We start from the raw sequence: 18069 nt of genomic DNA, 5'->3' as shown, positions 1-18069 counted from the left end.
TCATGCTTGCTATGCACTTAAGATTTTCCCTTTGACAACAAATACACTCAGCTATTTTTCACTCGGTGGAACTACTTGATGTAGACCCTCATTACAAGAATGAGTTCCTTTTGAACACTAATTACAAATCAATGGATGATATCCTTCAACCATAAAACGTCCAAGGAACAAATTAGTCATAGATTTTTGTTCCATTCAAGCACAGGTTTATTTACCTTTAGCTTTTCTAAAAGCAAGAATAAGAACATCTCAAATAATCTAGCTAAACGACATTACCAATGTATTCATACCTTATTCAAAGTAAGCAATATTTTTCTTGCCTGTCTAAACAACATAAATTTAGATATTTAAAACGGCACTAGTTTTTCATACACTGCAATAAGCAAGGGTAAGTCCATGTCATGCTTGAGCTGGTACATTTTTGTCTTCATTTTGAGGTTGGCTAACAGACCCACTGCAGATTAGGCAATTGTGATGTCTGGGCTCAGTCAAAATTAAATGGGAGGGGCAAGTCTACTGTCAGCCAGACAACCGATAGACACTCCCTGGAAACTTTTGAAGCTCCTGAAAACAACATTGCAGGGAAACGCCCTGGACTATAGAGAAAATAAAGCAAGGAAGATGAAGTAAAAATTCTTCAGCAGCCCGCTTTCTTCTTACAAGCGCTTGCTGTAAGAACTCAATGAATGAGAGGCTCCCATGCCAAGGGCAAACACAGGGACTATGGAATTGGAAAAGTGCTTACAATCCTCTCTCAGAAGGTAGAGCCAGCCATGCCCAAATCTGTCATTCAACTGCCAGGCCAGCGTTCTGGGCACTACTTAGCTATCTATGTCCAAGACTTATAAGAGGCTAGTTATTAAAAAATGGTTGATCCTGGGCGAATAGAAGACAGGTTATGATGGGGCCAAATTCAATCCACACTGAATAAGATGGAAGCAGAAATTTTAGGAGCATAGGAAAGTAGGGCTGAAAGGGACTTCACAAGGTCATTTCATCCAGTCCCTTCTCAAGCCAGGATCATCCTTGACAAAAACCATCCCCAGCCAAATCTCTCCCCAACCTACTCTTAAAAATTTCCAGGGATGGAGATTCCACAGCTTTTCTAGGTAGACTGTTGCAATACTTTCAGTCAGATAGAAAGACAAAAAGGACTACCCTCAGAGTACTACAGGGGAAAGCCTACCTCAGAGGTAAGGAAAGAGGGCTGGCAGGAGCTGCTCATCATGGACCATCTCAATAGGGAAACAGAATTAAGTTGAAAACAAGTCTAACACAGTTGTTATCTGGATTCTAGTCAGGTCTCTCTCTGAGTTAGGTCACCAGATATTTGTCATAAAGGTTATTTGAGTTTCTGTACCTGTGTTTGTGAAGAAGAAGAACCAGAAGCCAGATATAGCAGAGAATCACGCCACACACTTCAGTCATGGCAAAGGCCCATGGTATCCTAGGAACACTAAAGAAAAAACAAAAACAACCTAAATAACAAAAGCTTGCATGCTCAAAGCTGATACCACTGATTAGGTACCTAATATCAAGTCTATTTTTCAAAATACGTTGAACACATACAGCTCCAACTGCAGCATGAAAGCTGCACTCTCAGTACCTGTTGAACAAATTACCAAAACTATGAATTCTCCATTTCTTTTAAGTCTCCAATATTCAAAATGTTTCTGGAAGACAGGTCTTTGTCAAACAAGTTATAAGACTCAGTGCAGGAGTAGCTGGGTGAATCTATGGCCTCAACATTTGTGTCAGAATGCACTCACCATGTTAGCATGTTTGAAATACTAATTCTTGGATTACTAAACCCTTGCTTTCCTTCTGAAGCTGGCAAAAGTTATAACACTGAAAAATTCCAGAGAATGAAAATCATCTTCATGCTAGATTTTAGTTTTCTTTCATCTAACTCTTCATGTTGAGACTCTCCTTATGCCTGAAGAAGGGTGCTTATGCCTGTAAGCTTGTAAAGAACAATTTTTCCAACTATTCAGTTGGTCTAATAAAAGATATCAATTTACCCAAAGAACCTGGTCTGCCTATGTCATTAGACCAACACAGCTACAACCAATTCCCTCTATGCCTTATCAACATACTCCTTTAAGATACAGTCCCTCATATCCTCAACCCATCGTCACTGCTTCTGCTTTGCTGCCCCTCTCGCCTATCCTCCTCTTAAAAGAGGATCAACAGCATTTAGGGCAGTCATTCCCCAGCTTCTTTCTCTTTGCATTTTCCTAAGAGCTTATTTTTTAAATTAGATTTCAACTAAAGAATCATTGCATGTGAGCCTTAATAGCCTTGTTGGTCAAAACATTTCTTAACTTCTCCCACTGTAATGATTTCTGCAGTAATTTGCACTCTCAAATTTCCTCAGACCAGAAATTGCTAAAGCTCTCAGTGGAACTGTCTGTCCCCTTTGCTACAAAAACAGTGAAAAACAAAACATAGTTGCTCAGACATTGACTGTTGTAATCCCTTTGCATTGTTTTGCTGCTACTCGCCCCTAGCATTCACTGCCCTGTACATTCTCCCAATTCTGTGACTATGGTTCTTGTTCTAGGAACACAATCCAGTATTCAGTATTGTCACTTACTCTTATCCTCCTTTCCCCCTCCCATCTGGAATGTATTGTCACCACTTGCTGAGTAATATCTAAAAATGTCAGATTTTGCAACCCTCTTTCACACGATTAGTCCTAATGACTTCACCCAGACTGCTCATGAATGTTTACAGGAGTAAAGGCTATGCTACTGAAACCCATTGTCAACAGGGAGTGTTTTATTGGTACTACAGAACATGATTATAACACAGTACGTGTAGATTACCTGGAAAAGCCTCTAATCAACCATGTAAATTAAGCTGAATTTTTTTGCTGGTACAGGAAAAAAAGTGTTTCATTTCTTGTGACATGAATGGAGTGATATTAAGGTCACTTTAACTACATATACAGGGAGTAACTAGAAGAATAACTGATCTTCCAATTCAGTTTAGAGAACCTTTAAACAATCTCTAAAAGATGAGCTAATAGGGAGAAACTAGAACATGATTACAATATCAGTGTCACTTCTCTGAAATTAATGGCTTGCTTACTAAGACTGTTCGTGAACTATTTCATATATTGAAGTACAACAACCAGTATGTATCTAGTCTAGGTCAGCCACCCATGAAATCCAAGGGCGATACAGAATACCGAGAGATAAACAATCTTCCTATCGCAATCAAGTGGGATATCACCACTGTATCCATGTTTAAGACAAGCATGGGGTTGCTCATGTATGCCAGCTTAATCACAGGCATTTATTAGATGCAGAGATATCGTGGTATGCAGCATAGATACCTCTTGGTCAAAGAGGAAATTGCAAGACCGTAATCATTGCAATACCGTCATAGCAATTTTTGCACCAGTGGACCCAAAGTGCTTGTCATATAGATTGAGCAGATAGCCACCAATCCTAGAAATCAAATTTACCTTGGCCACCCACAGGTCAAATTCAGGAAGTGAGAAAGTAAAGTTGATGCCCACCAGATTTCTGGATACCATTTATTGGTAGTTCAAGATATGGCCTATTTCAAGGTATGGCCCTATTGCCATACTATATTTCACCACTTGGGGTATATGGCTCTTCCCACAAAGCAAATCAGAATAGGTCAATGATGCATATCTATGCAGTGAAAACAACACAAATCCTCTCTCTCAGGGATCATAATTGGTTGGTTGGTTGGTTGGTTGGTTGGTATGGCTGGAAGGGACCTGAACAGATAATCAAGTCTGACCCCCTGCTATAGGCAGAAAAGAATGCTGGGGTCAAACAACCCCGGCAAGGTAATTATCTAGCCTCCTTTTGAAGACCCCCAGTCTAGCACCACTTCCCTTGGAAGTTGGTTCCAGACCCTGGCCACCCTGACTGTGAAGAAGTGCTTCCTGATGTCTAGCCTGAATCTACTCTCAGTCAACTTGTGGCTGTTATTCCTAGTTACTTGTGGTGGTGCTCAGGGAACAGGGATTCTCCCATTCCCCGCTGATCCCCCATTGTAAGTTTACAGACGGCCACCATATCCCCTCTCAGCCTTCTCTTGTAGAGGCTGAACAGGTTCAGGTCCCATAGCCTCTCCTCGTAGGGTCTGCCCTGCTCCCCCCTGACCATGCGAGTGGCCTTCCTCTGGACCCTCTCAATGCTGTCCACATCCCTCCTGAAGTGCGGCGCCCAGAACTGGACACAGTACTCCAACTGCGGCCTGATCAATGTCGCATAGAGGGGAAGGATCACCTCCTTGGACCTGCTCATGATGCACGTGTGGATGCATGACAAGGTGTGGTTAGCCTTACTGACTGCATCCTCACATTGATGGCCCATGTTTATCTTGGAATCAAGTGACTCCAAGATCCTTTTCTGCCTCTGTGCTGATGAGAAGGGAGCTCCCCAGCCTATAGGTATGCTGCTGGTTCTTCCTCCCTAGGTGCAGTACCTTGCACTTGTCAGTATTGAATCCCATCCTATTCTCATCTGTCCACCCCTGTAACTTGTCCAGCTCTAGTTGTAGCTTGTTCTTCCCTTCTATCGTGCCCACTTCTCCCCACATCTTAGTGTCATCTGTGAATTTGAACAAGGTGCTTTTCACCCCCTTCTCCAAGTCACTGATGAAGATGTTGAACCGTGCAGGCCCAAGGACTGAGTCCTGGGGGGCACCACTGCCCACATCCCTCCAGGTCAAAAATGACTCGTCCACCACCACTCTCTGGGTGTGGCCCTCCAGCCAACTTGCGACCCATCTGACTGTGTAGGTATCGATGCCAGTCACCTAATTTTTTAATGAGAATGGGGTGAGAGACCATGACAAAGGCCCCCTGAAGTCCAGAAAAACTATATCCACTGCAACACCTGCATCCAAGGATTTTGTGACCTGGTCGTAGAAGGCAGTCGGGTTGGTCTGACAGGACCTGCCTCTAATGAACCCATGTTGGTTGCCCCTAAGCATACTCTCCCCTGCTGGTCCCTCGCAGATGTGCTCCTGGATAATTTTCTAAAAGAGCTTCCCCAAAACTGAGGTAAGACTAATGGGCCTATAGTTTCCTGGGTCCTCCTTCCTCTCTTTTTTGAAAATGGGGACCACATTGGCCCTTTTCCAGTCCTCTGGCACCTGGCCAGAGCACCACAAGTGCTCGTAAAGCTGTGCCATGAATCCCACAATGACCTCTGCCAATTCTCCCTGGGGTGGAGAGCATCTGGACCTGCTGATTTGAACACATCCAGCGCCACCAGAAGTTCCCCAACTAAGTCCTCTCTGACCCCAGGACCTCTCTGGCCTGGCTGTGCCTTACCTGAGTCCGTCCTGAATCCTGGTGGGAGGCAAAGAATTTGTTAAAGAGGTCAACTTTATTGTCTGGTGCAACCACCAGATTGCCAAGTGTGTCCTGCAGGGGCCCCACGTTACCCGGTGCCTTCTTTTTACTCCCTATGTATTTAAAAAAGGACTTCTTGTTATCTTTGATCCTGGTCACTAGTCCTAGTTCCGTCTCTGCCTAGCCTTCCTAACAGCCCCCCTACAGTCTCAAGCAACGGAGGTATAATCCTCCTTGGTGATGGCCCCTCCCTTCCATTGGGTGTACGCCTCCTTTTTAGCTTTCAGATATTGAATGCCTTTGGTGAGCCATGGGGGCTTTTGAGCACTCTTGCTGCCTTTGATTTGCATTGGAACTGTCACCCTTTGGGCTCAGAGGATCATCTCCTTAAGGAACGACCACTCATCTTGGACTCCCAACTCCCCTACCCTCCGGTACCTCAGTGCCTCCTGGACTAATCTCCTTAACTCATTAAAATCAGCCCTCCTGAAGTCCAGTTTACCCAGGAAGCTAGTACCTGAGGAAAGCACAGGTTAGAGAGAGAACACACATCTTTCTACAGAGACTTGGTTAGTTTTGTTGACAAAAGGTGAAGATTGCAGGTAATACCCAAGCAGTGTTCAAGGGAGAGAGACATAAGCATGATAATAAGAGAGTCTGCTGGACAAGGAAGGTGTCAGTTCCCAGTGGGGAGAGTCTGAAGTAACACAGGAAACAGTACAACAGCTCTGGAGCTCAGAAGTAGAGCAGTCTTTGAAGGTGCTCTGACCATGTAAATTATAATAAAAGACAGGAACTGCTTGGCCTTTGGATGGAGGGAGGGTCACAGAATCTACAGCTGGGTGGCCTTTCTCCCTATAAATGGCTTTATTGAGGCAGAGCTATACATTTGCTGCTTGGAACTTTGAGTGCACTTGTTCTCCCCAAGAAGAGGTCAAATCTCTCTCTCAGGTGTAGAACTTGATGCTGGCTTGAGTCAGGGCTGTGGAAAACTAGAGGGCGAGGAATGAAGGCTAGGGCCTCCGAGTGTGAAGGAGCAAGGACTTCCACCCCTACTCTAAAAGCCATACCTGGGCTGAGTTCAGGGCTACTCTCTGAGACCAAACAAGGCAATGACAGTCTTGAACAAGGCCAGGACAGCATGTGCCTCCTTGGCGGGACTCTGTGACAATTTGCAGTCCTCATTTGTGAAACACTAGCAAGAATTCAATTCAATTTCCTGGCATGGAGCAAAAGGGGAAGTGCAGCACCATAGGAAAGAGCAGCGCAGTAGGTTTAGTTCTTTAAAACATGACCTATAAATCAGCGTAAGGGGTGGAAAGAGATTCTGGACCTCAAGTTAATGGAAGTTCTTTCTGCTACTACTTTGTCTTTGCTTGGACATACTGCTTGTGTCACCTACAAGAAGAAAGTTACTATTCAATTTAATTTGCAGCCTGAGAAAGATAAGTCAAATCCTGTACGATATACTTTATAAATAAATGGTTATCTGAGATCACAGAACTGATCCCTACAGCCTCCTTTTAAAATATCAATTGTGTAGTAGTGACAGCAGTACTCATCAACCATTCAATTTCTTTTCCTAACTTTATTTTAAACTTCTCGGGCACTGCAGCACATTACAAGCTAGAGAACAGGCCATTTTACATTCAGAAACATTGTACCTTATAAAATGGAAAAAATACTGAAAATCTGTTATTCTACACACATGTAAGCATTTGTTTTAATCCCATCAAGTAGTTTAAAAAAAACTTACCTGTCTAGAAATATGTCTGGTAGTGGTGGATATGTTTGCATGTCAGGTACTCGTTCATGTACTATAACCATGACAAATGATGTAAAGCCAAACACTATGAAAACATAAACACAACTTAAAATAGTCTTCCAGTATTCTGGGTCCAGTCTCCGGGTTTGCTGTTTGCTTTTTCCATTTGTGTATTGATACTGATCGCCATTTAAGTCAGTAACTGGTTCATCACAATCCCGTGGTACTTCACCATTACAGAACCAATCCGTACCCTGAAGGGAGCCAACAGTAGGAGAAATTGTTCCTATGTGACTGTCACTACTGTAACCCAACTCTTCTAAAACATCAAAATGCTGTTTTTGCAATTTGCGTATAGATAACATGAGCCTTTTGATATCCCCTAAGACTTTGATTTCCAGAGGAGGTGATCGTAAATCATATTCAGTCAGAGTTAATAATGTAATTCCATCCAATCTGTGCCTATTGCACAAGATGTCCACATACTCGCAGAAGCCTTCTTCCCTCAGCCATTTGGCTACATTCTTGGTAGTCCAACGTCTAATGCAAAGCTGATTGTTGCCTGCCATTGTCTTACTCTCCGCCTGCCAATAAAATACATAAGTTATACACTGAAGAGAGAGATTAGTGTCAAAAAACATTCTTGAAGAATTAATTTGTGCATTCTTGTTCTCTGCACTGAATGTTCTTAAGTGCTTCATGTGAACATATTAGAAACATTGTTCTTCCAGTGAACCTGTCTTGTCTACACAAGCACACTTGGTAAAGGTAATCCAAATCAACTAAAAATTTTAATTGACTGTAAGTTTATATAAAATTAAACCCATATGGAAGACCCTTACCTAAAATTAAAGTGGTTTTAATTTAATTTACTCGAATCCTATTCTGAAACAAGATAATTATTCCTTACTCCACCCTTTGTTTTCACAAAGAGCCATTTCATTCTCTCAGAAGAGGCTTTAGAATGGGTAAATTGGACTTGTTTTCTGTTGGGCTTAACAGAAAAGTTGTTTACATCCCGATTTCAACGTAGCACTTTTCTGCAGGATGCAATTCCAAAGCTATGTAAAACTAAAAGATAAAAAGCAAAACCCTGTCACTATGCACTTACCCAACATAACATCACCACTTAACCATCAGCCCTGACCTACACTGCACCACTATTTCTGTCCTGATCTCTCTCATAGACACTACAGGCGTGTCCAGACGAGTCTGCACATGCCTCTTGCCACATCTCAAAGCAGTTATCGAGGTATCAAAATAAAACACAGGTGGAAAAACCCAGGGCAGAACACAGTCCAGGACTGTACCCTGAGGCAACCAGAGGCTTGGGTCCTCCAAAGAGATGTTCTGGTAGTCAGCCAGAGCATCTCTATGGCTGCCCCTTACTCCATTGCTGAAGCACACTGCCTCCATGTGCGGAGCAGCCTGGAGTGGTGCTGCCTGCATGGACTCCAGCTGTCCCAGGTAAGTAAAGGTAAGGGACTGGGGGTGGGGGAGACTGGCGCAGCGGCTGTAGGGGTGTGGGGGAAGGGTGGGTCCCCCGCCTGCCCCCCCACACAGCCCACAGCCCCTGCTCACAGCAGCAACCCATCAGGGCACTGGGGGCCCTCCTAGCAAAGACACCCCACGACAGCACAGGGCAGCGCAGCTCAGCCCTGGCTGCCTGGCACCCAGTGCTGCTTGTGGTAAATTGCGCAGGCTCTAGCTCCCCCTGGCTGCAGATCCGAGAGGAGCTGGGCAGGATTATTTTGCCCCAAGTGGCACAACTTGCCCCACACCAAAGTGCATGTCTGGGCACGTGCGCTGAGGGAAACATCCATGACTCAAATTTGTGCCACTCCTATTTGAGCTGCTGCAAGCACACGTGCCTGCACGTGTGGACGTGCCCTAATTGTCTAGCCATTTCTCACTTGTTACGTATATAAACAAGAGCTATAAGTTTGTTAATTTTAAAAACTGTGACAAACTGAAGCAAAAGAAAAAAATACTGGCAATATACTTATCTATTTATCTAACACATTAGTGAAGTACTAGATCATTCAATATGTTATTTTCAACAAGAAAAAAGCAGCAATTTAAATAGTTTCATTATTACAGAAACAGAACGCTAATCTGCTAAATTCATGGTTCAGCTTTTTCCTCCCACAGTCAATGGGAGAAGGGAAATGCACATCAACACTAATGTATTACAAAATATTGCCAGCATTGCTTTATCAGCTAGCTCTCTGGAAAAACAACATCCATACTTAAAAGAGCAATGCTGCCAGAACCCCTGCTCTGGGCACAGTTACACTCCCAGAAGAGTGTTTGAAGAGCATTTTTGTCAGCTTGGCTTATGCTGTTCAGGAAGGTTGTGTAGCTATGGTAAGCAGACGAACTTCACTGCCATATTCTGCATTTACACTAGGGCCAAGGTTCCCAAGCTTTGTCTTATTGCATTCCCCTTTCCAGATTTACCAGATGCCTACATACCCTATCAGCATACATTTTATATTTTAACCCCTTAAATGCCAACTATAATTATAATGAAAGTTAAATCCGCTATTACACAATTTCTCCCATGTATCCTCCAGAGATGCCTTGTGTACTCCCAGGGGTATACGTACTAGGGTTGTGCAAAAGGGCTATGTTTCGATTTGGTTTTGGATCCAGTCATTTTGGAGGGACAGCGATTCATTTCAGTGTTTCGGATCACTGTTCCATTTCGATTCGGCCGAATCTGTTTCAGAATTTCTACGCTGTTTCCGTGATTTGGCCATAGACTATCATGTGGAATCACTAAAACGCCTATAACTTTGTCATTTCTTGCCTGATTTGGATGTAAATTGCAGGGATGGTAGCCCCTTCTAAGGGCATTAAATCTACCAAGTTTCAAGGAGATAGGTGCAGGAATTCCTGTGACACTGTATCTCAAACTGTTCAAAGCAAAACTTGTATTACTTGCCAGCAGCATGCTGTTATACCGCACGCAGATCCGAGGGCCTGCATCCCCTGGGAGGGCTGCAGGGCTGTGCTAGACTCCTTCCAGGGGGTGCGGGCCCCCTGTATCTGTACACAGGATGACAGCAGGTTGCCACTGCCAGCTGGGGCCAATGCCCACACCGGGTTCTTTCTGGCGCTCGGCACAGGCTGCGCCAAGCAGACTCAGGTGCTGGCGCTAGCTAGCAGCGGCAGCATGCTGTCTTCCTGCGCACAGATCCGGGGGTCCGCGCCCCCCAGGAGGGCTGCAGGGTTGTGCCAGACTCTTCCTAGGAGGTGCAGGCACCTGGATCTGCGCGCGGGATGACAGCAGGCTGCCATCCCTCCCCCAGAGCACTGGGATTGGAAGGGACCTCAGGGACAGATTGCAGACATTGGCCAGCTACAGATGTCAATATCAGAACAGTCCTCCCCCCCCCCCCTTAGTTTCTGTTTCCCTGCAAGCCCAGCTCCAAAACTCTGAAATTTTCTGAAACATTTTGGATGGTTTCATTTCAGAGCCTTCCATTTTGTTTCGGATTTGGTGTTTTGGGCACAAAAACGGGCCGAAACACCTTCAAAACAAAGCGGCTGCCAAAGTTCCGCGCAGCCCTTATGTGTACTACTGTTTGGGAACACCAGCATTTGGAGATCTGTTGAAGTAGCCATAGCAGCAGAAGCTCTATAGCAGGGATGCCAAACTCATCTGGCCCCGCAGTGCACAAGGCCCAGGGCCGGTCAGCAGGCCAGATCAGGTCCACAGGCCCTCCCTTCCCCCACCATACCTGATCTAGAGGCTGCTCCACCTAGTCTGGGACCTGTGCTGTGCTCTGTGTGATGTGGATCCTGCAGCAGCCAGAATGGGCACCATGTGCAGGACAGTCTGGCCGAGCTGCACCTGGCATCCACCCCAGCCATATCTGGGAATGCACTGCAAACAGTATGCATCCCAAAGCAGGCGCTGAGTCTGGTAAAGTCCAGCCTGAGTGGCCACTATAGTATAGATAAGATCTGCAGGTATGTCTACACTGCACTATGCAGCACCTTATAGACTGGGTACCAGAAACAGTCCAGTCCAGTAGGCAGGGAGTTCCACCCAAAGTAACTTACCTTCCTTTTCAAAGTAAATTAGCCCAGGAGTACCACAATAATGCTGCAATACTGCTTCCAGTTCCCGAACTAATTCGCATGGGTTTCTCTAGGCAGCACTATGTTCTGCAAAGTAGACATACCCTCATTTTCACATAACTTTTGAGGGTGCAGCTGTTTTGTATTTTTTGCATAAAATGATAGGTTTCATCTCACTTGTACATTTTCCAAAAACCTATTATTGCAACAAGCAGCATTAAACGTCACCAAGATCTTTTCCGGCCTGTAACTTACTGCATGTTAACAGTTTCTAACGTGTTCAGGCAGTTTCCCCTGTGTGTGTGTCTTGCACAGAAGCAGGGCAGAGAAACATTTAAGAGCAGAAAAATGTGACTGAACAACCACACTGATTCCAATGACATGGTATCCAAAATCCATAACTGGGAGTTTCTAAGCAGGGCACAGTGATTATGGACTAATTCAGAGAGGAATAAGTTTTCATATGCAACAGCTTACTTGATTAGATACTATGAATGGTCTGACAAAGTAAACTATTGTTTATGAATGCTTATGCCTCTCTGAGTTATTTAGTCCTGTGGTTTTCAAACTGTGTTCTGCAGAAACCTGGCACTCTACAATAGGGCCGGGTCACCTGGCTCCACATCAGTCTTCAGGATATGGGCAGGGAACTGATATGAAAGGGTTCCATGACATCAGCAAGTCTGAAAAATTCAAACTTCCTGAGGTCATGAAACCCTGTCATATCAGTGCATAAGGGGTGTGCATCAGGATCTGGGGGAACACCTGTTCACCAGAGCATCCCAGGAGATGACAAGGTCCAACCGTCACAAACTCCTGCAAGACCATTTCAGGCTGGATATAAGGAAAAACTTCTTTACTGTCTGAGCCCCCAAGACCTAGAACAAACTCCCCCAAGAGGTGGTGCAAGCAAGAAACCTTCAAGAAACATTTAGACGTTTATCTTGCTGGGATCCTTTGACCCTAACTGACTTCCTGCCCCTTGGGCAGGAGGCTGGACCTGATGATCTTACGAGGTCCCTTCCAGCCCTAAAGTCTATGAAATTTAGTCTATAAGGTATCACGCTGCTCTGCCTGACTTCAGGCCAACATGGTTAACTACCTCTCTCCAGGAGTTTTTAGTCCAAAAGCAAAAAGTAATTAATTTGTGCTCAGTGTGACTATTAGACCATATTGACTTTGGGGGTTATGAGGCTGATCTGTGTCACTAAAATTTAAATAATAGTTACTCTCTTAATCAAATTTAATTGTAGCAAATCCATCATGGAGCTTCCTTAAACCTACAGTCTTCTCATTAACAGATCCAGCTACAACCAGTGAATTAATTGCACATCTAACTTTTTCTAATGTCTATATATTTGCGTAAAGTAATTTATAAACATTATTGTACAATGGATCATTTCAGCTGCCCATTACAATTACCTCCCACCCTCTTCATTCACTTTAAAAGGTTGAAATATTTTGAACCTATTTTAACTGCATTCTAGGAACAAGTTTTTACAAGACTTGCTTTTCATCCAAGGTAAAAAATCAGAAATTATTTCCTTTCCTGGAGAATAAAAAGTACCAGGGCATCAGTGGATATCTACATACAGTAAAACTTGTGACAACTGTAAATTATTAGGGGGATAGCCATCTCCTAAGAAGCATAACTTACTACAATAGATAGCAGAACCTTTCTTGAGTAGGAAGGATAAGATGCTTCTCGAACAGCATGCTCTTCACGAGAAGCAATCACTTGCTATGGAGGTGGAATGGGTTAAAACATAATACCCAGGAAAGTCAGAAATAGCTTTTCACCTGTCCAATCCCATTACAAAAACAAGCCAAATTGATTGATGATCTACCAAATACAATCAATAATGCTTTGCAAATCAGACTGAAGAGTTCTACAAATCTTCCCTGCAACTCTTATGTAAAGGGAATGATCTCAAGTGGATGACATGCCTCTGACCTCATATGACTTAAGATAAGGGTTGTCAACCAGGGACATATGTACCCCTGGGAGAACTTGGGAAGTCCCTAGGGGGTACGCGTGGACGGGCAGATGGGGACGGAGCGCCACCACCCCGCGTCACCGCCTCCCAGGAGGAGGGCCAGAGCAGGGCACTCCTCTGTGGGCCACACAGGTGCTGCCTACCTGGCCGGATGCGGGGGGAGGAGGGGAAAAGCTCAAGCTCTCACACAGCAGCCACCACCACCACCACCCACCATCCCATGCTGCCGCTGCGCACCCACCCCCGCCCCCCCAGTCTGGCTGCCAGAGGTACACTTATTAAAAAAGGTTGAAAACCCCTGACTTAAGAGAACCTTGTAGGTCCAGGGAAGATATAGAATAATGAAGACAAAGGCAGAAGCTACATATTACTTACAGCTACTTTGACAAAATACTAGTAGCAAATGAAAGAAAAGAATTAAATGGATTTTCCAGGGCCCATAGCCCAATTCAAAGAATTTTTTTTATAGATAAAGGTCTCACTAGCAAGGACACATAATAAAGGACAAAGGAGAAATTCTGGCCACACCTTTAAAAGAACTTGGGATAAAAGAAAAAATGAAACAATGGTTAGAGTAAAAACTAGGATAAGGAGACATTGATTCAGTTTCCTTCTCTGCCAGTCTCTGTGTAAATCAAAAACAGTGGAGGACTAATGATGATGCTGAAGGACAGACAAGTTAGAATGCTAAAACTACCTTTTATAATATGCAGCATATACATTTTGATTCATTCCAAAGCGTCTGTCGCTGGTATTCATGAGATTAGGGGAGGATTTTACAATCCACTAAACAAAACAGCAGTTTTCATATCTAAATTTTGCATCCTTTGCCTGCAGAAATGCAACCAAAAAAATAAAAAAAATCCATTAAATAAAAGCTAATGGATACCATGTCCTAACATTTTTTCCATTTAAACTGTATAGCATCCATTTACTTCATTTAAGCTTATATAAAGAACATATGTAACTACCCTACATTTTGCGCGCACACACTTGAAAAAGACCTTAAATTGTAACTTTTCCCCTGAAAGATAAAGATTACATAACAAATGAATAATCTGTAACCTCAGAGTTCCCCCATTAAGTCTGAATTTTACTACCCATAATGCAACAAACATGTTAGCACTAAAGAATATATACTGCATTTTCATGGCCAAACATATCCCAATTTTAACAATGCCATAAATTACTCATCAGACTTTCACTTGAATTAAACTAGTATTTTCCTCCAGTCTGTGTTTTTCTTTCATCTCTTTGGCATTCAAGTAATAGATCCTTTTTTCAGAAATCATTTCTCCTCCTGACTAAAAGCCGTGGTTTTCAGAAACACTGCACTTATTTCAAACCAATTAGATCATCTGTCAAAGTGACAAACAAATGGATATACAATGCAGTAATTCAGCTTCCTTGAAAATCACTAAGTACATATGCTATCTGAAGCATTCTTACTTTACTTACAGTTTCAAAAAGAAATATTTAAAATGCCTCTTTAAACAGAGACAAAACTTACATTTTCAAAGGCTACAATTTACTAGTACTTTAAAAGTCTCATTCAGGTATGTGTCAGTCTAAACCAGGGGTGGGCAAAATGTGGACCACGGGCCAGATGCAACCCACCAGGCCATTCTATCCGGCCCACAGGGCCCCTAAGAAATTTAGAAAATTAATATTTATCTGCCCCTGGCTGCCTGTTATGTGGCCCTTGATGGCTTACCAAAACTCAGTAAGTGGCCCTCCACCCAAAATAATTGCCTGCCGCTAGTCTATTGGGAAAACAAGAGTTCAAATACAAAATATTTTGGTTGGGCAGCATCAGATTTTATTTCCGTAATTTATAAAAGAACGAGTACTTACACCTTTACACCCACTGGTGTTCTTTGATGTAGATATCTTGATGGACATGTGCCCCATGTAACCTGCAGTACCCACACATACAACTCTCCATGAAGTCACCTCCCCTTTTACCCTGATGATACAAAAGAATGGACTATGCGCCCAATTGCCATTCAGATCCTTCAATACCCTGATAAAAAATGTTCAAGATTTAGGGACAGTGTGTGGTTTAGTGAATTCATATGCAGAGAACATCTCCAAAGAAACCCTAACATACTGTATTTTCTTGCATACTATATGTATTTTCTCCAAAAATCAGCTGCCCTCCCCTCAGTTGGGGTGTGTCAAGCAGAGAAGCTGATTTTTCTGCCCAGAACAGAAGCACTCCGCTTAGATTCCTGCCCCCAAAGCCACAGCCCAGAAGCATCAGCAAACTTTCTTTTCAGGCTGGAGAGAGTCAATGGTTCATTATTCTTCAATTCACAGGTGTTAACAATCTCTCTTTTTTGAGAGTCTTGAAGTTCCCTGTCCTCTGGCAAATTTGTTGGAAAAACCATTTTTTCCTCATTCTGCCTTCCCAGAAACAAGGTGTCTATTTGATTTTTGGACATCCACCAAACAAACTCCACTAAAATTAACTTTTATAATATTTATCATTTGTACTGTAAAATTAATGTTGCTTATGAAGAAACTAATGGATGTTTTAATTATGTAAGCTTCTGTACAGCGTGACTAAATTACCTGGAAAATTATTTAAATTATACACTGTACTACATGCTTGTTAAAAAAGATGCAGCAGTATTATGAAAATAATGTCATTTATTAAAGAGGACACAAAATGAAGCATTTTAAACAAGGGTCCTCCTAGAAATGATGAGACTACATGGTCCCTGTTTCCTGTACAACAACATGGGTTTTATTCATGGTTTAGCTAATCAGTAATAGTGTCATCTTGTTTTGAGGTGCCTAAACTAAAGCACTTCAACCCAAAGAACTTCAATTTCTGCATTCAATACACATATAGCTATGTTAAAAGTAAGATTTTTAAACCAAGACAATAGTCTTCAGTATTCTGAGTATCTGTCTATTATGGCCAGATTCATACTCTTCTGACAGGATCTTTACATTCAATGTACCAGACTATTTACAGAGTATAGAAGATCTTAGAAATGGTCCAGTCATGTACTCCAATATGTGTAAAGAAAAAAAAAAAGTTTTCATGGTTACTACAAGCTACCACATCATAATAAAGATTAATATTAAATATAATTGTTCACATTATTTGCTTATTGTATTTATTGCTGTATTACCTATGCTTCAGTTCTAAAGTAATTTCCTCCTTCCTTGAGAAAAAGAAAACATTTCTAGTTATTCTCCTTCCCACCTCAAGGGAATGACTTAAGATGCATATGCCTTAGCATTCTTAACTAAAGAACATACAAACAGCCTGTTATTTTAAGTCTCAGTGTAGGCTCTTATTTACTAGTTTCACTTCTAGTTGATGTAGTTAAACTGCTAGTCGATCTTCCTTTTTTCATCACGTCAAACATTTTGGTCACAGTGGGCAACTCACCTTCATCCCCAGCATCTCCTGAATTCGTCATCATTTATTTTGTTCTAGGGAGATGCATAGAATGGGAGAGCTTATCGCATTTAATGTGATTGTGGGAAATATAGTCCATCAGTACAACTCACTTCGCTTTGTTCAGAGTTCTTCCAACTTGTCTATACCCCTTTTTTTATTCTTCCCCTCAAAAGCCTTTCAGCAGCAGAACTTGTAGCAAAGACAGGCAGACCATTTTCACTGTCTGTTTCACTTTGTTCATCATCAGCCTGGTCCTCCCTTGCTTTCTGTCACCAACTGCACTTCAAGGCTCAGCATGTTGGAACCCAGGTATGCAGGGAAGCAAGTACTTGAGTAACCCGAGATGCCAGAACTGTGCTACAAACTCAATGCATTTAATTTCAGGGCTGGCTACCGTTTTATAGGAGAACCAGTGCCGGGAAGCCTGGGAGGAAGTGTCAGTCAGGGACTGTCTCCTCAGCCTGGGAAGTAGCTTGTGGAACAGGTATTTTGCAGCAATCTTTTTGTATGATTACCTGACAGCTGAGATTAGGCAATTGTGTGCTTTTGGTGGCAAGGTGCTGAAGATGCCTCTAATGGGACATTCTTTCCTGACTTATTTTGGTGCTTCTCAGCATTTATCTTTTTTCCACTGTTGTTCTGTTTTCTCCCTCACACATCTCTTCCTTTTTCTACATTCCCCTTTAGTTGTGTCCTTTTTTTATCATTTCACAACACTGTGAAAGGACAGTGTTCCTTCTTGAGAAACGCATCCAATTTCATCTTCTGCGCTGCCTGGTGGTGGCTTCTCGTTTTCTTTTGATTGCAACTGGCTACTGCCAAGATGGAAGACACGAGCAATTCCTTGCTATTCTGATTTTTGTCAGATCCCCCAGCACCTTTAGATTTAGATAAGTCACTAGTAGTTGAATCCGATACATCTCCAGGAGATACTCCTGCTCTTCCAATGTTGGTAATTAATTTATCTGCTTAGCACTGGCTGAGATTCTATAGAGTTTTCCCCCTGAATTGCTGTAGGAGGGGTTTCAGCGTTGTCTTCTGGGAAAAGCAAGTCTTTTTTTGGATAAGCATTTCTAAAATTTGGTACTGCTCTGGCATGTTGCCTAACTATGTGCACTATTATGTGATGACCACACAAAAGCTGGACCAAATACTATTGCCAGGTTTTTTGGGTCCTTCTTGCTGGTTTTTGTTGTTGTTAGAGCTGACCCTAGCAGGGTGCAGGGCCCAGGGCAAATCAGCTTGTGCGGGGCCCTGCCCCTACCCCAATCCCACAAAACCCTGGATGTGAAGAAGCTGCCGCCATCGGCAGCAGAGCCAGTGGCACAATTCGAAACTGGCGGCAGCAGCGCAAAGTCGCATGGCCACTCTGCCTGGCTCCATGGAGCCCCCCAAAGTGCGGGGCCCGGGGTGGTCGCCCTGATTTCCCCCCCCCCCCCCCCCCCACCCCCCGCGC

At 43.2% G+C, this 18069-nt stretch overlaps 1 protein-coding gene across 6 annotated transcripts in view; it reads right to left on the bottom strand.

Annotated features, from left to right (window-relative positions):
- SAMD8 (sterile alpha motif domain containing 8) overlaps window positions 1-18069 on the bottom strand; it is a 76236-nt gene that overhangs the window by 45316 nt on the left and 12851 nt on the right. For 4 of the 6 annotated variants that reach the window (XR_003095801.1, XM_025212862.1, XM_025212866.1 and 1 more), the window contains exons 3-4: window positions 7101-7693; window positions 1361-1456 (exon numbers count right to left, since the gene is read on the bottom strand). Coding sequence is in view for 5 of the 6 variants with exons in the window: in XM_025212862.1 (XP_025068647.1) it covers window positions 1361-1456; window positions 7101-7678 (674 nt within the window). In the remaining variant the exon portion in view is untranslated. Of the gene's footprint in view, window positions 1-1360; window positions 1457-7100; window positions 7694-12855; window positions 13389-13892; window positions 14027-18069 lie in introns of those variants that run through there. The other 2 variants (XM_025212851.1, XM_025212857.1) reach the window with 2 other exon arrangements.

This window comes from Alligator sinensis, unplaced genomic scaffold (genome assembly GCF_000455745.1).
Source record: "Alligator sinensis unplaced genomic scaffold, ASM45574v1 scaffold109_1, whole genome shotgun sequence".
In the NCBI taxonomy this organism is placed as follows: domain Eukaryota; kingdom Metazoa; phylum Chordata; order Crocodylia; family Alligatoridae; genus Alligator; species Alligator sinensis.
The sequence above is the reverse complement of the archived record's forward strand: the minus strand, read 5'-3'. Positions and strand labels throughout refer to the sequence as shown.